The 22,660-nt window shown below is 40.3% G+C and overlaps 1 protein-coding gene across 1 annotated transcript in view; it reads left to right on the forward strand.

The window, feature by feature from the left end:
* The first annotated feature begins 249 nt into the window (after positions 1–249).
* Positions 250–22,660, forward strand: part of LOC124122578 — a 28,086-nt gene continuing 5,675 nt past the window's right edge. Inside the window, exons 1-5 of the mRNA XM_046485651.2 lie at positions 250–406; positions 9,140–9,260; positions 9,548–9,669; positions 11,197–11,302; positions 19,330–19,469. Coding sequence (XP_046341607.2) covers positions 370–406; positions 9,140–9,260; positions 9,548–9,669; positions 11,197–11,302; positions 19,330–19,469 — 526 coding nt within the window. The 5' untranslated portion in view covers positions 250–369. The remainder of the gene's footprint in view (positions 407–9,139; positions 9,261–9,547; positions 9,670–11,196; positions 11,303–19,329; positions 19,470–22,660) is intronic.

A 22,660-nucleotide genomic window follows, 5' to 3' on the forward strand; every position in this document is an offset into this window, starting at 1 on the left:
AAGCGGTGTAAAACAGATTCACTCACTCTCTCCTCAATGCATACAGGCTTATTAGCATTAATAGATGGCAATTAAGATGTTTGATGGATGATCAATGCATGGATGGGAAGGTAGAATGGAAAATGGGTGGTTTAATAAGATATAGTCGGCTACATGTACATGGATAGATCAACACTGTTGTCAACAAACGTGGTCACGTGGGCAACAATTGGAGGGTCGCGCTCAAACAGGACATCGTATTTTCCTCCGTTTAGTGATAACGCCAGTATTTCCTCCCAGTTCCGCCCATGTGTCGCCTTGTCGCTTCTATCAACACAACATCAACATATCAGCATGTGAAATCCGACTTTCACAGACTGAGTATACACGATGCAGTTCATGGTCCTGGCGGCTAGCCTAGTAGGGGGTAAGATTATCTTTTGTGAATTGGACATTTTACATGTCATTATAGGAAAGATGTATTGTGTTATTAAGCATGGATATTCCATGATTATCAAAGTCATGTATGTGCTTACAACATACACCTAGAGATGAATAGTATAACTAGTTTCATATATTTACATATATACACGCGTATAAATAGTTTAATTTACCAACATGTATACATGCATGTAACTAGTTTCATATATTTACATATATACACGCGTATAAATAGTTTGATATACCAACATGTATACATGCATGTAACTAGTTTCATATATTTACATATATACACGCGTATAAATAGTTTCATATACTAACATGTATACATGCATGTAACTAGTTTCATATATTTACATATATACACGCGTATAAATAGTTTAATATACCAACATGTATACATGCATGTAACTAGTTTCATATATTTACATATATACACGCGTATAAATAGTTTCATATACCTACATTTTATAGTTTATATATCCCCATTTGTTAACGTTTGTAGCCAGTTTTATATATCCCAACATGTTTATAGCTAGTTATATATCCCAACATGTTTATAGCTAGTTATATATATCCAAACATGTCTATAGCTAGTTTTATACACCCATACGTGTTTGTAGCTAGTTTTATATATCCCCACGTGTTTATAGCTAGTTTTATATATCCCAGCATGTCTATAGCTAGTTATATATACCCGAACATGTGTATAGCTAGTTTTATACATCCCGTGTGTTTGTGGCTAGTTTTATATATCCCCACGTGTTTATATCTAGTTTTATATATCCCCACGTGTTTATAGCTAGTTTTATATATCCAACATGTCTATAGCTAGTTTTATATATCCCCTAATGTTTATAGCTAGTTTTATTTATCCCAAAATATTTATAGCTAGTTTTATATATGCCAACATGTCTATAGCTAGTTTTATATATCCCCACATGTTTTTTTGCTAGTTTTATATATTCCCACATGTTTATAGCTTGTTTTATATATCCCCACGTGTTTATATCTAGTTTTATATATCTCCATGTGTTTTGTTTTTTTGGTAGTTTTATATATTCCCACATGTTTATAGCTAGTTTTATATATTCCCACATGTTTATAGCTAGTTTTATATATCCCCACATCTTTATAGCTAGTTTTATATATCTCCATGTGTTTTGTTTTTTTGGTAGTTTTATATATTCCCACATGTTTATAGCTAGTTTTATATATCCCCACATGTTTATAGCTAGTTTTGTATATCCCCACATGTTTATAGCTAGTTTTATATATCCCCACATGTTTATAGCTGGTTTTAAACATCGGTGATATAAGTATGTAACTCTGCTCACTTGCCAAGATATAAATATTAGGAAAGAAATACATCACACTTATCAATATTTACCAAATTTTCGGATTAAACAAAATAGACTATGATATAAATCTTTGAAGTATAGAAAGTAAATTACTACAGCAATGATTTGCAAACTGATGTTCTTTCAAGGAAAACGTAGAGTCAGTTTCTACTTTACCCTAACCCTAACCCTACCCCTCATGTACAAAGCGCCACACAGCTGAGAAGCTGAGGTATAGGTACCACAAACAGACACTATCTACCCTCTATACTTACTATCTGTTAAACCTCTAAGCAAATCTTACTATAAGTCGATACAAGGAACAGGCGGACGTTTTATCGCGTCTCATTCAATGACGCAGTGTGGACTCACAAAAAGGAAGCCTCCGCGAACCGAGGCATTGTGCAATAGTCTCCCGTGTGCGCACTTGAGATAGGGCTCCTGAGAGTTCTGTTGAGGGGCAATTCGAAACTTCCTGTTAAAATAACATGTGTGGTCCACTCAACCACGGCGCTGATCTGATGATGACTAAGCCGCGTTGGACGACAACAGCGCCGCCATTTGTTGAGATGGGGATGGGGTGGAGGGGGTGAAATGGGGTTTAACGTCGCATTCAGGAGTATTGCACTTTTATACAGCAGTGTGCATGTGGGTATAGTGTGTTTGGCAATCAGTCATTCGATTTTGTCCGAATTACCTTTAATAGGAGAGAGAGAGAATAATGTTTATTATAGTGTCACATGTTATATACGCTTCGTACTAAAACATGTACACGAACAGTAAAATATAACATCCGACCAGGTATGGCCTACGAGACACTTAGACATAAAAGCAAATTATAACGTCATGATCTGGGTAAGGTAAAATAAGACATATACTAACACAATGTTTAAAATTAAGGTTGGGTTATGAACACGCACGCTCGCACGCACACGCACACACACACGCCAAATTACTTATAAAGTCACGCACACAATCATACACAAACACGTAGGTACCCACACACCCACCCCACACCATACCACGCACACACACACACACACGCACAAGTACACGCACACACAAACACACGCACGCACACACACATACCATACGTACATTATACCATACACACGCACACACACACACACCATACGTACATTATACCCCCCCCACACGCACGCACTCACGCTCCCCCCCCCCCCCCCCCCACACACACACACACACACACGCACGCACACACGTACACATACACCATACGTAGATTACCACACACACACACACACACACACACACACACACACACACACACACACACACACACACACACACACACACACACACACACACACACACACACACACAACACGGGGGTGCATTTATCCTCACCGACACTCAACATAAGCATTACAAGTATAACACTGATCACAAGAAGAAATACTACAATTCGCAAGCATAATGACATACGTGCAGAATAGCGCACACAGAATCAAATGAGTGACAAGCGTCTTTGGAACATTTGATCAATTAGCTTACAAAGAGTATAACACCTGTGTTCACATCTTAGTAATGTTATAAATTTCTCGGTTGAAGATAAGTTTTTAAAATCTGGCATTCATTCACACATAGCGTTCATTACATCATAACGTAAATTATCATACATGTTACAATCAATTAAGAAGTGGACCTCAGTCTCTACTGAGGTAAAACAAAAAGGGCAAGTTCTATCCTGAAGGGGGACAGGGGGACGACTGTACCTCATTTTTTCAATGTTAATGGGGAGGCTGCCACTGCGTAAAAGTGCCAAATATTTTCTGGTGTGTCTATGGATATAATTTGATAAGACATAGGGCTCAGGCGATAGATCCTTTTTAAGCAATCTATAGGTCCTCAGCTTATTACCATTAGGGTTATTAGCATCATTCCACAGCACTGAAAACCAAGCAGTTTCATCCACTTGAAATAATTTTTGCTTAATGAGAGTGAATTGGCCACGTGTCATCGAATGGACATCGATCAAGTCGACGACGTTTAAATTTCTAGCTAGCTTGTAAACCTCCTTTTCCCATGAGCGCCCTCTTTTACTTGACCAAGCATGAATGACACGGGGCAATCTTGTAATTTCCATACTGTTAAGGCGGAACAATAAACGAAATACGTCTATGCGTTGCTTAGTGACACATGATTTCCAACCCATGTCTCCCCTGGCGGCGACATTTGACGCATTACGTCGAAGGCCGAGAAAATTTTTACATGCTTTGTTTTCCAGAGTGTTTAACATTTTATGTTCATACAACCCCCAGATGGAAGCACCATATTGCATAATAGGCTGAACCAAGGATTCATACAATTAAGTGTAAATTGCATAAGTAAAACCACCAGCATCAAAATATTTTGTACATAAAACACCAAAAGCTCGGCTTGCCGATTATCCAGTTCATTAATTGTGAACTTAAAGTCCATGTGTTCGTTGAGCCACAAACCAAGATATTTATAATTGTTACTATACTTAAAAAGAGTTTCTCCAATTGAAAAGTTGGTTGTGGAGCAATTAGTATTGGTAGGCCTAAAATGAACAATCTTAGTTTTTGTAGGATTAACTGTAAGTCTCCACTTTTGACACCATTCATTGACCACGTTTAACATATTTTTCAGTTTGTTCTCCGTGGGCGCCAATAATAAGATATCATCAGCATTTAACATAATACCAATATTTAAATCATTTACGTCAACATCACAGCTCATGCTTTTTATTTTGGCCGCCAGATCGTTAATGTAAATAGAGAACAATAACGGAGAGACAAGGCATCCTTGCCGTAGTCCCCGTGGGGCCTTAAACCAAGGTGAAAACAAACCATTTACTCTCACAGCGCACTTCGCATTGCTGTATAAACTTTTAACAGCTTCAAACATTTTTCCGTTTACTTTCAATCTCAATGCTTTTTTTTTCTTATAGATTACCACTGGAATTGTTTTCAAAACATGCACTCTCTTTTTGTGACAATTTATTCTTAAGGGCATTCAGCATGTCCATTGAACAATATATTCAAGGAGAAGAAACCTGAGAACCAGTTATTTTTTGCAGTTTCTATTTGAAAAAAAGTATTTATTTTAAAGTAGCCCCTCCCCTGCCACAGCTCGACTATTTACAGACCGCCGTCATAGAGCTGGAATATTGCTGAGAACGGCGTTAAACAACAAACATATGAATAAAATCTATGTAACATTCGGATACTAAATATAATACGTCAGAAAAAAACAACAGTCTCGATTATCCACCGAAACATATTCCATTATGCATAAAAAGTAAGATAGCGGTGATGATTATATCAATTATATTGCAACCAACAATTATCTGACAAAGAAACTTTGCCATTCAGTGGGCACATGGGTGTTTATGGGTAATTGTGAAGAAAATTCATTCCTTTCTATTTTTTTTCGACAGGTGTCTGTGTCCTTTTTGGTGTCCCGTTATCTTGTAAGCTGCGCTGTTGTTTCTTTAACGAAATCCCTAAATTTATCAAATCTGTTAGAAGAAATTCTCACCAGAATAAAAGGGAGGCCCTGAATAATCTACCGCGCTTATTCCACGGGTTGCCAACGATGTTAATGAACACGGTAGGGAGGTAACCGCACATGACGCAAAAACAATAGTGAAGCATGTAAAAGTGGAACGAAGTGAACGATATTTTTTCTTCTTCTAAATGTGTCTGTGTTGATATAACATTTTGAATAACTTTTTCTCTCATTGTAATTTGTTTGAATTTAAATTTGAATTAACAATGTAATTTTCTTCGGGAAATTATATTTTTTTGCCTAATTCTTAAACGATAAATCAGCATTTTTATCTCATTCAGCCTTGAACAGCTTTTCGATATATTACACCGGGAGTGCACGGCAAGTGAAATATTTGGGCGAAATTTTTTTTATTGTAAATGTAATCTGACAAACAAAGAGTTTTCCGCCGTGTTGATGCAACGCATGAAAGGTTTCATGTGATGTCGAGATATATGTGCGATATATTTCATATTTTTTACCACCATAATTTTCATACGAATAATTAATGATAAATTAATGTTCTATTCATGTTGCTATTTACGATTTATGATCTTATATATTCCAAAATAAAAAAAATAAAACTGTCAAATGTATTGATCCTAACGCTCCGACAAACTTTGTGGTTTTAATTTAACTATCGTTCCTCAACTGACTAAATCGAAGAAAAACAATCTGATATTTTAATGTATATCAGTTTTAGGGGAAAAGCGATTTTATGCAATAACATTTAATTACATACAATTATTGGACAGCAATAACGTTGCGCAAGTACCGAAGACAAAGACAACTTTTGCGTGATAACTTTTGCGTGATAGTAAAGACACACACGCTCTCTCTCTCTCTCTCTCTCTCTCTCTCTCTCTCTCTCTCTCTCTCATGATGATTCACAAACGGAAACTCTGCCCTGTCGACGAGGAAATATTATGGCGCTTATGTCTACCGTTCAGGATACACTATATTTATAAATAAACCAATGTTTACCCTTTAACCGAATTGTTGACCTGTCCCCCCCAGAGGGTGTCCGTGCATGTCATGAGTGTAGTGAGGTCACGGAAAGAGTGCAGTGAGTTGACAAGAGACGATCATCCTTCACGAATTCCAGTGCATGCTACATGTCTACCTGTCCGAAGACATTTATTTGTCTTTTGTCGACGTACGCTTTAACATCTATGAAATCGCATATATGACCCTTAGTCATTAACGATCATAAAATTCCAACATGGCCGCCAAGGAGCCATATTGAAAATTGCATTGGTCATTTGAACTTGTAGCAGTGTGCTATTGGTTAATATGTGAGCATTCAAGTCTTGGAGGCTTGTCCCTTGTTTGTCTGTCCATCGTTTGTCTGTCCATCGTCTGTCTGTCCGCCATCATACATTAGAACGTTGAAGCTACTTTAGCACTAATGTTTCCCAAGGAATGGGCGGGAATACCCGAGTACTTGTATGACATAATTATAGAATAACCCACGAGGTAATTTAACCCACATTAATTTCACGAGTGACATATTTTCCGTAATCACTCGTACCGAGTGGGTTATTCTATTTATTACCCATATTCATATTAAAGACATGTTTCAAGAAAAAAACAATCAACTGAGTAATGCGGTTGGAGTGAGTGGACGGTGTTTTTTTCACACGCGGATTGATACAAAACAACTGATTATTGATCGGCGACAGTTGACTGTTTTTTTCTTGAAACATGTCTTTAATATGAATATGGGTAATAAATAGAATAACCCACTCGGTAAGAGTGATTGCGGAAAATATGTCACTCGTGAAATCATTGAATAGTCACGCTACATTGAACCAACGATCCATTGAAGCACGGGTCACCGTGACATGTATTATTCACCGTAACACGTGAAGAGAATCGTTCAAATATTCCACCAGTGTTTGTTTGTTTGTTGTTCAACGCCGCACCCAGCAATATTCCAGCTATATGACGGCGGTCTGTAAATAATCGAGTCTGGACCAGACAATTCAGTGACTGACATCATGAGCATCGATCTGCGCAATTTGGATGCGATGACATGCATCAACCAAGTCAGTGTGCCTGACCACCCGATCCCGTTAGTCGCCTCTTAAGACAAGCATTGTCGCCTTTGGCGGCAAGCCTGGGTTGCTGAAGACCAATTCTAGCCTTCTTCACTGGTTTTCAGCACTAATGAGCTGCACTGATATCATCAGAATTGCTCATAGATATCGGATTGTACACACGTGTTTCTATTCTGTCCATTACTTAGTAATCCAGCAACATCAACATCACATTCCCATTAGATATATCGGGACGATGGACGCTGTTACAATCGCCGGTCCTGTATTGGGGGTGGAGAGATCATGTGTGTTAGAGGTGGAGAGATCATGTGTGTTTGAGGTGGAGAGATCATGTGTGTTTGAGGTGGAGAGATCATGTGTGTTAGAGGTGGAGAGATCATGTGTGTTGGAGGTGGAGAGATCATGTGTGTTAGAGGTGGAGAGATCATGTGTGTTGGAGGTGGAGAGATCATGTGTGTTGGTGGTGGAGAGATCATGTGTGTTTGAGGTGAAGAGATCATGTGTGTTAGAGGTGGAGAGATCATGTGTGTTTGAGGTGAAGAGATCATGTGTGTTTGAGGTGAAGAGATCATGTGTGTTGGTGGTGGAGAGATCATGTGTGTTGGAGGTGGAGAGATCATGTGAGTTGGAGGTGGAGAGATCGTGTGTGTTGGTGGTGGAGAGATCATGTGAGTTGGAGGTGGAGAGATCATGTGAGTTGGAGGTGGAGAGACCATGTGTGTTAGAGGTGGAGAGATCATGTGTGTTGGAGGTGGAGAGATCATGTGTGTTGGTGGTGGAGAGATCATGTGTGTTGGATGTGGAGAGATCATGCGTGTTGGAGGTGGAGAGATCATGTGTTGAAAGATCATACACACAGAATATCCGGATCATCCCAAGCTAGCCATTTAATCAATTCTAGGCTTAAAGTTAATCCTCATTGCCATGGGAACGTTAACTCAGATCTTTAAAGAACTTACAAGGGATGTTTGCATTCATGTTTCGTGTGCAACTCTAACGATAGGTCAATCTGTGTCCTGCGTGAAGCTGTGCATATACTAAAGTCAAATCCTCAATGATACAGCGTGGTGTATCAGTACTATCACACGTCACGTGATGTACTTCTTTCTTCACAACACGTCTCTACATCACTGCCTCTTCACGTCGATTTACGACTTCAATGTCTAAGTATTGGGTCTTGTGTTTGGTTCCGTGTTTCTACAGGAGCTGGGATGTAACAACATTATTCAGAATCAGATTATTCTCGGTAGGTCTGCTTTGATCTATCATTCTTGAACTGTTTGAAGAAGTCTATCAATGGGGGCGTCAACAGCACCTGTGCAGTCGTATAAACGCATATCTGAATACAAATAACAGAATTCTAACTTGAGACATCCAGCAATGTCTACTATGGGCATCTTCTTGTTGGAACAGTTTACCAGGTGGGAGCATTGCATCTGATTCCACTAGTAACCACGACATCCACTATATAAGTCACACACACACACACACACACACACACACACACACACACACACACACACACACACACACACACACACACACACACACACACACACACACACACACACACATTCAATTGTTTTGAAAATAAATTTAACTTGATGCTCAATATAAAATGTATTAATTGTTATGAATAGGTAAAACACAAACACCATGACACCCAAACTTCTCCACGGCGCCGACAGGTGTCGGGTTGAAATAGCGAGGCACGACCGCCACCTGACGGCACAACGAAGAAGTTTGCATGACATGGAACTGTAGGTGGCCATGTTTGTTCTGCAGCGTTGGTCAGTTCGGCGGCAGGATGCAGCAATGAGGAGGCAGCAGCTTGTCCCCACATCAGCAGCCTCATACGTTCCAAGCTGACCTTCCTGGATGCCTCGAACATAGACGCCGAATGCAGGTCTGCCTTGCTTTAAAACAGAGAAAGGATATTATTCTCTTAGTGCTTCAAAACATTCCATTTCCGACTCATTAAATCACATATAGATAGATAGATAGATAGAAAGATAGAGAGATCACCTGGACACCTGGTGTGGTAAGTTTAACTTGGCAGAGGAAGTTTTCCAGGATTCTAGTGTTTGTTCCTTGGATTGAGACATACTTACGAGCGTAGATATCAGCAGGCATTAACGTTAACTGAGATCAAAACTCCAGGACCAACTGAAGATGGTTCGTTATATGTTTCAGAAAATACAGTCAACTGTTTACTTGTGCCGAGCGGTTTATTGGCGACTGCGATCTGAAAAGTCGGCTGTCATGGCAGCCAATCGCAATGCAGATCAACAACATATGTAACCAATCAAAAGAAGGTGAGATTGTTTGTCCTTCCTGTGCTAATAGCATAACATTTCAGTAGAGTTCCGTCACCCTCAAAGCCACATTAGAGTTACGACAGTCGCAAAGCAACATCAAGTTACAAAGTGTAGCCACTTTACTCTCCAGGCACCGGCACCTGAAGCTGATCACTTAGAGTGTTACCATTTTCATAATCTCATTAAAATCAGATCTTAGTTTTCGCTACCGATAAACAAAGATCTGAGGACATCCCATTAGGGGTCACGTCAGAACGACCTTTCATCCGTCCAATCAGAACGTCGCTTACCAGATCATGAACGTGACAGTCGGAATGTGATTTCTAATCATGCAACCTCGAAAATGTTAACACAGTGTATTCCTAACGATAGTTACGGGTTTAACGACTGAATCCATACAGTCTAGGCCATCTATTAGCCATTCCAGAATGGTCTTTTGTTCAGGTTTCAAATTTTTAATCGAGAACTTGTAAAAGTATGTTTCGAAGCGTAGAGGCCAATTTGAAATTAGTGCCGTAAAGCACGAGAAAGCAGCTTTCTGATTGGCTAATGTCGACTTCTTGTCAGTCCTTCTATCGGTATGTTTCGAAGCGTAGTCGACAATTTGAAATTAGTGCCGTAAAGCATGAAAAAGCTGTCTTCTGATTGGCTAATGTCGGCTTCTTGTCGGTCATTCCATTGGTCGGTCAAAGTTCGTGCAAGGTCGGTCTGACGTGACCCGTAATGGGATGTCCTCAAATCTTTGATTAGCGGTAGCGAGAACTAAGATCTGATTTTAATGAGATTGCCATTTTCGCATATTCCAATATACATTTGGAGGCTTCAGAGGTTGGTACAGGCTTCAGGTGGCCGTGTCTCGGGGTGTCGTGTAGCCTCGTCTTTTAAGCGCGTGTACAATGGTGTGAAGCATCAGACCTCCCTCCGCCATTATCTGGTGCGAATAATGTGGCGTCCCGTCTCCCCCACTCACACACTGTGGACATTTGAACCACAGGTCTTCATTGTGGAGACAGACGAGTCAGATAATTAAGTGTGTGGCTGTTTATGTTAAACCCTCGAAAAATTCTTCACCTTTTTATGAAATAATTTTTATATTGTGTCATAATGCTTTCACAGTTGACTTGCCTTTGCATGTGTTTGTGACGGGTATTACCGGTGGGGCATGAAACGCTCACCCTTTCGAAAACACGGCATCATCACTATGTGATAGATGTCCATGAACACATATTCATCATTGTTAGACCAACGCTTGGCCGTCGGTCAAAACAAAGCTGGCTCAAGGTTGATAGCCAACGTTGGCCCAACGTAAGTGATAACCTTGACTCAACGTTGGCCCAACGTCTGACTACCATCTGGGATGCTATGATATAGTAAGACTCGTACAATAGACTCTGCTTTTAGCACTGCTTTCTTTTGAATATGGAAAGCGTTTTGTGGCTTATTTTTACTTTAAGTCTGTAATCTGAAGACGTACGCATCATGGACGTCATGAACGTCATCTACATGTGTAGTTGTTCGTTGTAGACTACGTGAAGACCGGCAGCTGTTGGCGAGAAGGAGAAATGGACATGGAGGTCGACCTGTGCAATGACGACGTCAAGAATGTACGTGACTCCAAAGAGATGTGCGGGTAAGGATGCGGACAACCATTCGCTTGCGCTTCTCCGCTCTCGGGGAAATTAGAACACATCTGTGACGTCTTTCTATTGTTTAAACGCTCAATAATTTCTCAGGAATGGAGACGTTGTTTGTCATTTAAACATTATCCTGAACCGACATTTCAATGAATTTGCACTTGGAATTGACGAAACTATTTTTTAAATATTTTGAATGAATAATTTCTAATTTTATCGGAAAACATGTGTCGCCAGCGGGGTTCGAACCCGCGTCGTGTGATCCGAGGATGTGTAATTGTCGACCTCAAAAATACTATGCATATGTATATGATGTTGTGTTAGAGAACGTTACCTATGGCAATGTTCATATTTATAGCAATTAGATCAACCTTCATCCTTGTTCGGGGCTCTATACTTCCGAGTATTCCCCTCAGCATGTACATTTACAATGTACAAGCGATTGATGACATACTACACAAGGACCCTACACAAGTTTGTCCCGTATTGTGAATATCAGCTCGCGACGGAGCTTGGTGCACGTGCAAAAGCGCAAAGAGCGCATTCCTCGTGATTTACGCAACGGCGACTCAAACAGAATAAATACAGTCTGTAGAGAGTTTTGGTTTATTTTTCAAATATATTTCACAAGATCATGTGCAAGAATTGGACGCCTGTCGCCTGCTGTGCCTTCTGTTCAACGGAGCGTGCAATATATGATAGCAAAGAAGGACTAGGTTCTTTTTTAATTTTTAAAATAGAATAGACAGAAGTTACAGTATCTCCCCGCCTATGTATGTATTCTACTTACCGTAAGCTTTCTAAAGAATTTTTCTATATATTTTTAACTTGGACGTAAATGGCTTCCATCTTGAAACGAATGTAGAGGGTTGTTATGCTTTGCTGTTACCATAATGAAAGAAGAATTGTCAGATTTATCACAAAGTTTGACACTGTATAACTTGTTAAGTATAATACATAGATATACTCCGCGCATATCTACTTATTCATCAAACCTTTCTCAGATACTATTCCAAAACTTAGCAAAAAATATGGATGCTAAGTTTCTTCCACAAAAGCTTAAAGATGACACACATTTTTCGAGATTGCTATATTTTCCAGTCAGTTATGGCACCGGCTGGTTAGCTCCCTTGGACCTGGGCACAAGCGGTCAATAGGGGTCATATATATCTATATGTCTGTCTTCAGGTGCTTCGTATCATGAGTGTACTCTCTGTGTTTAATTATTTGTCGTCATGGCGCAATTCTATTCAAAATTCCCTACTTTACTTATTGAAAATTATATAAACAATTCTTGACTCAGTGGTATATTATTTTACGAATTGTAAGGTTATAAACATGTTAATGATTTATAAATGTAACCGTAATGATCCGATATGTTTAACAGATATCGTGTTGTATGACGCAAATACTTGTTAAACTGTTGTTGTTTGTTTAGATACGGATTTCTATCAAATGATAACATCACCGTCATGGAATAACAATATGTTGTAATGATATTATCAATATACTATGTTACATTGGCTTTATCAAGAATTGAATGTATTGACAAAGAAGGAGCAATTGTTTTGGTTTGTATTTCAAAGTAATTTTTTGGTTATATACAATTCTTAAACTGTAAGAAACCTCCATCCGAATTAGTTTCTATTACGGAACAAATTATATTTTGCCTATAAAAACTATCGGATATCCTTTAATTACATTGTTTTGATAAACTAATGCAATTTAATTAAGCCATTTGAGCAGATAAGAGAGGGAGAAACGTCCTGTAATCACACGTGTAGTGTGACTCTTTCCTTTACTTGACTTATCTTTTGTTTCCCCAATGTAACAGGTGTTAAACCGTTAAGCTCATTGTCAAAGACCGGACATTAATGAAGGGATTTGTGTTAGATAACATTAAATCGGGATGAGGAAATATCGAAAGTATCCGTAGCTGCATTGGAATTTAAGTCAATCTTTGTTATTTAACTGGCAAAATTTGTAAAAAAAAATTGCCTTTCTTAACATTTTCTTATTGTTAACAACATTTCCTATATTTGGGGGGAGGCGTCGTCCTGTCTCTCGTGTATAATACATAGAAAGGAACACGGTATGAATATTAGGATTCGAGTTGATATCTAGCCATATGTCAAGATCTAATACTTTATACCTGTTCATACCCAAAAATAATAGTTCAGTAAAATAAGTATCGTAAACTAAAATCACTGAAAAAAGTTTTAAGTAGTTTTATCCTTTCACGTATTAAAATAATGGACACATTTTCCAATATAAGTCTGTACTAAAAATAACATGTTTTCAGTTGACTAACATTTAAACAGAAAATAAAGAATGCTACATTCGTCACATGACGTTAAGATTTAAATTTCAAGGCATGGTTTGTTGTACGTATTTGAGAGATTGCTGTCAATATGACACTTCATCTCAGTGTGTCAAAGGTATGTATAAAAGCAAGCGCGATGAATAAAAAATCATGCATGTGCCTGTTGCGTACGCTATCGGTCATTTTGGTAATCGTCTTGTTATCTTAGCAATTACTGCCGATACGATATATAAGTGAGAATGGATTTGAGGGCACGCAATCACACGGACTGGAAGAAACTACATGAAGGAGAACCACTTAGCTGCGACCGATCTTCCAGATTTACCAACACCGCAACCCTTCCAGGAGTGTACTGTGTGGAGCGGTTGATACAAAGGAAGAAAACTCAAAAGGTAGGTCAACTTAAAGTTAATTTGTGCTTTTGCTTTAATGTGTACAGCTCTCAAGTTATTAGTAAGTAGTAAAAGGTACCATAATGTGTTGGGCTAGATACGTCAGAGCATTCACAGACTAACAGATAATATATAATTAAGATATTAACTATATAAAACAACAACAGCGTATGACGTGAAATAAATAGGATATAGTGTAATTCTTAAAACATCACATTTAACAAAAAAAACGTAAATGTAGGTTTTGATTTATGGTTCAGCACATTTGAAGCAGCGCCATACTTACAGATTTTAGTTGAGGTTTTCAGACATGGGTATTCTATTAATTTCATATAAATTGACATGAAATAGTGTTATTATATCAAAACATTCAAAAACATTGTTTTCATTGAATGGGAATTCATTATATAACAATACTTTGATTAATTATTTCCTGAAACAGTTTTGTCAATAGTTCCATTCTCGTTACATTTTGGTAGAGCCAAGATGGTTCATGAAGTGTTTGTTATTTAAGCAATATGTAAATGTAATACAAGTAAGACCATCCCCAACCTTATCAAGAAGAAATAAATAAAAACAAACCCATAATACCGAACAGATGATGTATTACGAGTGGACTGTATACATTTATATCACGCCTTGGCGATATCACCAGATGGGGTCGCGTTTACGTAATGTATACTGTTTGATAGGGGCATTGAAACTTGATAATACGGATTTAAAACACCACACGTTCAGTCTTGGGCTTGTGTGAAATCAAGGACTTCTCTTTACGCCCTTGGTGAAATACAGTAATATTAGTAGTAGTGCTTTTAATAGAACTTAAGAATAGAATAGAATAGTTTATTGTGTCACAATCCTGAATATGGTTAAAAGTTACATTTACTTGTAAGTAAAGTTGTAACAGATATCTCGTAATATTTGCATTATATAATTAAAGCATTGTCTGGCAAAAAAAGGTCATGTAAAGATTCATTGATATTAAGATTACTATCCTCTGGTAGATTAAAATTACCAATCAACACTGTATTTTTATCAAAACCCTTTACATAGATCTAGTATAACGATAATGTATACAAAAAGGAAATAAGTAATGAAGGCGGTCTTTGTGTGACCGACCGCAACTGCTGGTGGAGGAACACCAGGAATATCTTAAACGTCTGTGCAGTTCAATCGCTACAGACCAGACTTAGTTAACGATGGGTAATTTGATTACATCTATTATCATAATATGATTATATAATCTGTGCACATTACGTACCATTTTATCGTGACATATCGTGTATGAATTGATTATTGAAATGTATTTGCAAATGAAATGGTATTGGCTAAGATCAATGTAAGTCATTGACATGTTCAATATTCTTTATTTTGTTTTCAGGGTGTACTCTATCTTGTGCAGTGGCAGGGTTACTCAATAGAGGACTGCACCTGGGAGCCTGAACATCATCTGCCAGGTCATTTGATTCAGTCTTTCCACCAACCAGATGCCTGTCCACAGCTGATATCTGCATTTTTTCGAGATGTAGAGAGAGGATTCAAGGCACGTCTGAAAACCCGTGAAGTCAGGTTTTCTGTACCGTGTCCTTTGGACGTGTTTAGGTCTGTGTACCATTCTGATGGCAAGGTGCATCTCCAGCAAGCTGATTTTACCAAACATTTTCTATCTGACCACTGGTGGTATCATGTCAACGTCCACGGAGAGGGAACGTGTGTGGACTTTCCTGTGAGGGCCTGGCCACGTGTGAGGATGACTTCCACCTGGGTGGTCCGTGATGGTCGTGTGCTGCTCGTGAAGACCCCCGTCGAGACAGTACAGTTTGCTGTGCTCACTAGAGCTTGTGATGCAGCCTTCATTTCAAAGGGAAAATGAACTCAAACCAACTTATGGCTTTTTGTATATAGTGTATATAGTTTTTCCACAGTGTATATAACCTTAAATTGTTTGTTCAAAATGTCTGACAACATAACGTATGCACAGAATTTGAAATTCAAGGACTCTTTATCATTTTCCACTGAGGTCAGTCCGTTTCTGAATAAGAAACATTTAGAACGGGCTGACAAAATTGCTATATCTTTGTTTGTTACTCATAAATTTCTGAAACAGCTCCATACTGCAAAATGTCGCTATGGTAATCTATCATACATAGCCATTGTAAATACTCAACTAAAGCACATGCAGTTATGTCAGACAGACAGGACGGAAACACACATTGGACGTGTTTGTGGCTCAGTGTCCTCCAAATTGAAAACTAAATATAAATCTGGCAGAAAAAGGGAACTTTTTATGGGTGAAAAACACTGTTTTTCTGTATTTTCAAGTGAGCTACTGTGTGTTCAAGGGGATGGTAATGCTACAGTTACTGAGTTTTTAGGCGATAGAGTAGAGCAGGAATCACACTGCCAAGAAGTTTGGCACACGCTCTCTGGTCAAGGTCCTACACCTCTACACCAAGCTAAATCTGATAGGACTCTGTCGTTTCTTCAGGAATTCGGTTTAATGCCTACAACAACAGCCAGCGGTTCAAAAAACAGTTTAGTCAGTTTACCGATGTCAACTCCAAAACATTATTCCAACTTGTCAGAATCTGAAAAGCTAAAGCTGCGCTCCCTTGTCAATGTTTTGGATCGTTTTGGCGTAAGCGACTCAGCATATCACGAAATTTCCCAAATTCACAGAGAATTACCAAGAACTCACACAGTGGTAGGGGCACGTAATGAGATGTCGTCTTCTGTAGTCATTCAACGTGTGCCAGGTAATGTGCCGGGAGCAATGCTTAGCTTTAAGGATGAGCTCAGGAAGAAGGTAGCGCAGCATATCAAAGATAATCCTAACGTAGATAAGGTGTGTGTTAATATTGGCGGGGATGGCACCAAAGTTAGTAGGATTTCTAATTTTGTCATCTTTACATTCCACATTGTCGAGCCTGGCAAGACACTATCATCTTTAAATTTAAATACCCTTGCCATTGTACAATGTAAAGAAGATTACCATAGTTTAAAATCCTGTCTTTATCCAATGTTTAATGACATCAATGATATTGTAACTGTGGGTCATATCCAAGTGGGTTGCAGAGAGATAGGCATTGACATTCTTTTCTCGTCAGACATGAAAATGATTTCAACAATGTTAGGCCTAGGTGGCGCTACTGGCAATTATGCTTGTCCCTGGTGCAAAGTGCATAAGAATGATAGACACGACGTGACTAAGGCCTGGGACTACTATGACACAGGGGAACTCAGGCGTACAGTAGAGGACATTACACAATGTGCAGACAAATGTTCCCACGGTGCTCTCCATGCCCTACTCATAAAACTTGAGGTTCAGAACTACATTGGAGATGAGTTGCATCTGCTACTTAGGATAACAGATGTGCTAGAAAGGAATTTGATAGTGGAGGCATGCGACATGGATAAGTGTCTAGTTGAAAAGAAAGAGAAGGCAAGACATGTTGACGAGATAGTACAGTGTATCAGGTCCTGTGGTGTTTCATTTTCTGTTTGGGAAGAGAGAGAGAGCAAAAAACTCAATTGGACAAGTCTCTCGGGTCAGGAAAAGAAAAAGCTTTTGAATTATCTACCTGCAAAGCTTAGAGGCAAATTAAATCCTGACACCGAGAGCATCATCATCAACCTTTGGCAAAACTTTTCAGAAATCTATTCCAAAATTTGTACTCCAGGTACCCCAGCAATTGAGGTTTTTGAACTGTCGAAAAGCTGGGTTCAGTTATTCGTTTCAATTGGGTGTAAAATGAATTTGTACCAAAAGATGCGAATAACGCCATATATTCACTGTTTGGTTTACCATGTCCCTGGTTTTGTTCACCGCTATGGCTCAATTCGTGACTTCAGTTGTCAGGCCCTTGAAAAAACTAATGATGAAATTAAAAAAATACATCAGCAAAAATCAAATAAATGGGATGCAACCGTTGAGGCACTGAAAGTCAGGAAACGAATGGAGAACCATAGTGATCTAAATCGAGTCAAGCGCCAATACACCAAAAGGAAGCTTGTGTATTGGGAAGATACGATAAATGAAGTGAGACAGGGTAAAAGGTCAAACATCACTAAAGAAATTACATCTCAACCAACTCAAGATGTCAATTTGAGTGAACTTTCAGTTTCGGGGCCGTGACTTTTTGCAAACTCATGATGTGTCAACGAAGTCCACTTCAAGGGCAAAACTTATGGAGATGGCCAGCAAACTGAACTGATGTTTGCAGACCTGTTTTTGTGTTTAGGACATGTGACATCCTTTTGTTAAAGATTAGCATAATGCATTATATTATTCATGTCTTCACGTTAATAAATAGTTTTCCTCAATTCAAAACTTTGTTTATTTAGTTTGTTAGCTGATGTTTCGACTCGGTGCTTGTATAATTATTTCATGCATAACTATATCGCCTCTTGTGGCACTTTTTAACAACAGGTAATAGCGCAAAATACACTTCAAATGATTACATTCCGATTACATCAATATAAAACGGGGATAATAAAGTATGACATACCAAATTATACATTCATGAACTTAATCCAAAACAATGTTCTTTTAGTTTTTAAAACAAACAGAAATGTAAAATATTTACACGAAATGTATCTACACGTGGGTTCGAACGTAGAACGTACAGCACGAGAGTCGTGCTATAAATAAACACTAATTAACCCTTGCTAATTAACCTCAATTAGTACTGCAGGAGTTATCGCTGATGACATCAAGATACTATTTTACAACGCTTTATTGGGTTTATATCGTTGTGGAAGAGTTAGGTCCCATGTATTCTTGGGTATGAATATTTTGTCAAAATGTAAAAGTAGGGACTGTTTTAAGTCGGGGAATGTCCTCGTAACTCCCCATTCCTGCTCGGCCTCGGCTCCATTATTTTTAAGGAATGGAGAGTTACTCGGATATTCCCCTCTACATAAATTCAAATATAAAAATCAAACTTAAACAAATTATTTGCTTTCTCCATTTATATTAAACACGTCAACTCATGCCATGACTCCCTTTAAGCCTAAATCAACAGGGGCATAGGTGGTCCTGGAACCGGCTGAGGCGCCGGTTCCATTGTGCACAGTTGCGTCCCTTAGCGTGCCAGGATCCCATGACAGAGCGTTCAAATCCCAGATTCACTTAATTGTAATTCTCCCTTTGCCATATCAATGGCCAGCTGGAGGGTTTCGCCTCAGTAATAAAAGTCCACGACCTTCATCACCTCAGTGTTTTCTCCGCCATTAGGCTGACACGCTGTGATATATCTGACATAGTGTTCGTAAAACCAAACCCACTCACTCACTCACTCTGTTGCAGAGCTCTCGACATGTTCGTCGATTGTTGTGGGAGAGCTGCGGAAACGCTGTGTGGAGCAGAGGCGAAAAAGGTGATGCACAACTTGGCCACAACCTACGTTTCCTTGAGCAGGGGGGCCGTATGCACAACAACACAATCACGTGAGTTCCCGAACAATCCCGCGAGATATGGTCGTTTAGTTATGTCTTAATGCATTGTGCATCGTGTGCACGAGTGCATCTACAAATACAAAATTGCATTTATTAGTCACCCATGAAGAGATCAACCTGTATCGAGCAGTGTTTGATAGCATCACTGGCGGTCGGGACTATTTCTGGCATCAGCAGTCATTTGGACGGTGGTGCCGGTAGCTCCTTGCAACTGTACTCTTAGACGGATAATATTCTCCCGACAGACCCAGCTTATTTTCACAAACCACTTGAGATACAAGGACACACTGTGTATGTAGCAAGGTCTGTTGACATATTTTACTTGAATTTGAATTGCAAAGGGATATTCTAGAAGTGGTTCAAACAATCACTGATGCACATCGTACTTCCACTAAGCAATATCATTAGAAATGGAAGTCTAATGGAGGCTACAGTCTCCTGACCCTCATTCCCCGACTACAGCACCACCTCAGAATAGCAGAATACCTTCAATACTTGAGATCATCCCGAAGGTTGAAAGGTTCTACACTTGCTACGTATTTCGCATCTTTCAACTCAGTGATTACAACACGCTCACTATTGCTGAACCTCAGGCCTTGATTAGGTGGTTCAGACGAGTAGATCACATGTTGCAATGGTTGCTCGTGTCAGCGAGATTCATGCTTTTGAGGTCAATAAGACTCTTACGACAACGCTATGGTAAAGTCTTTAAGGCCTCAAATGCCAGGAGGCCAGAAAAGTTACTCACTGTCTCTCCACTATCCTCGATCTTAAGCCCAGACAATCACAAAGACTCCTCACTCTGCCCAGTGAGAGCCTTAGACACCCTCGATCTTAAGCCCAGACAATCACAAAGACTCCTCACTCTGCCCAGTGAGAGCCTTAGAAACCCTCGATCTTAAGCCCAGACAATCACAAAGACCCCTTACTGCCCAGTGAGAGCCTTAGACACCCTCGATCTTAAGCCCAGACAATCACAAAGACTCCTCACTCTGCCCAGTGAGAGCCTTAGACACCCTCGATCTTAAGCCCAGACAATCACAAAGACTCCTCACTCTGCCCAGTGAGAGCCTTAGACACCCTCGATCTTAAGCCCAGACAATCACAAAGACTCCTCACTCTGCCCAGTGAGAGCCTTAGACACCCTCGATCTTAAGCCCAGACAATCACAAAGACCCCTTACTGCCCAGTGAGAGCCTTTAACATCCTCGATCTTAAGCCCAGACAATCACAAAGACCCCTCACTCTGCCCAGTGAGTGCCTTCAACATCCTCGATCTTAAGCCCAGACAATCACAAAGACTCCTCACTCTGCCCAGTGAGAGCCTTAGACACCCTCGATCTTAAGCCAAGACAATTACAAAGACTCCTCACTCTGCCCAGTGAGTTCCTGAAACATCCTCGATCTTAAGCCCAGACAATCACAAAGACTCCTCACTCTGCCCAGTGAGAGCCTTAGACATCCTCGATCTTAAGCCCAGACAATCACAAAGACCCCTCAATCTGCCCAGTGAGAGCCTTAGACATCCTCGATCTTAAGCCCAGACAATCACAAAGACCCCTCACTCTGCCCAGTGAGAGCCTTAGACACCCTCGATCTTAAGCCCAGACAATCACAAAGACCCCTTACTCTGCCCAGTGAGAGCCTTCAACACCCTCGATCTTAAGCCCAGACAATCACAAAGACTCCTCACTCTGCCCAGTGAGAGCTTTAGACATCCGCGATCTTAAGCCCAGACAATCACAAAGACCCCTTACTGCCCAGTGAGAGCCTTAGACATCCTCGATCTTAAGCCCAGACAATCACAAAGACTCCTCACTCTGCCCAGTGAGAGCCTTAGACATCCTCGATCTTAAGCCCAGACAATCACAAAGACCCCTTACTGCCCAGTGAGAGCCTTAAACATCCGCGATCTTAAGCCCAGACAATCACAAAGACTCCTCACTCTGCCCAGTGAGAGCCTTAGACACCCTCGATCTTAAGCCCAGACAATCACAAAGACCCCTCACTCTGCCCAGTGAGAGCCTTAAACACCCTCGATCTTAAGCCCAGACAATCACAAAGACCCCTTACTCTGCCCAGTGAGAGCCTTCAACACCCTCGATCTTAAGCCCAGACAATCACAAAGACTCCTCACTCTGCCCAGTGAGAGCCTTAGACATCCTCGATCTTAAGCCCAGACAATCACAAAGACCCCTTACTGCCCAGTGAGAGCCTTTAACATCCTCGATCTTAAGCCCAGACAATCACAAAGACCCCTCACTCTGCCCAGTGAGTGCCTTAAACATCCTCGATCTTAAGCCCAGACAATCACAAAGACTCCTCACTCTGCCCAGTGAGAGCCTTAGACACCCTCGATCTTAAGCCAAGACAATTACAAAGACTCCTCACTCTGCCCAGTGAGTTCCTGAAACATCCTCGATCTTAAGCCCAGACAATCACAAAGACTCCTCACTCTGCCCAGTGAGAGCCTTAGACACCCTCGATCTTAAGCCCAGACAATCACAAAGACTCCTCACCCTGCCCGGTGAGTGCCTTAAACATCCTCGATCTTAAGCCCAGGCAATCACAAAGACCCCTCACTCTGCCCAGTGAGAGCCTTTAACATCCTCGATCTTAAGCCCAGACAATCACAAAGACTCCTCACCCTGCCCAGTGAGTGCCTTTAACATCCTCGATCTTAAGCCCGGGCAATCACAAAGACCCCTCACTCTGCCCAGTGAGAGCCTTAAACATCCTCGATCTTAAGCCCAGACAATCACAAAGACCCCTAACTCTGCCCGGTGAGAGCCTTTAACATCCTCGATCTTAAGCCCGGGCAATCACAAAGACCCCACACTCTGCCCAGTGAGAGCCTTTAACATCCTCGATCTTAAGCCCAGACAATCACCAAGACCCCTCTGTCTGCCCAGTGAGAGCCTTTAACATCCTCGATCTTAAGCCCGGGCAATCACAAAGACCCCTCACTCTGCCCGATGAGAGCCTTTAACATCCTCGATCTTAAGCCCAGGCAATCACAAAGACCCCTCACTCTGCCAAGTGAGAGCCTTTAACATCCTCGATCTTAACCCCGGGCAATCACAAAGACCCCTCACTCTGCCCGATGAGAGCCTTTAACATCCTCGATCTTAAGCCCAGACAATCACAAAGACCCCTCACTCTGCCCGATGAGAGCCTTTAAC

This window comes from Haliotis rufescens, unplaced genomic scaffold (assembly GCF_023055435.1).
Source record: "Haliotis rufescens isolate VD_foot unplaced genomic scaffold, xgHalRufe1.0.p SCAF_71, whole genome shotgun sequence".
Taxonomy (NCBI): Eukaryota; Metazoa; Mollusca; class Gastropoda; order Lepetellida; family Haliotidae; genus Haliotis; species Haliotis rufescens.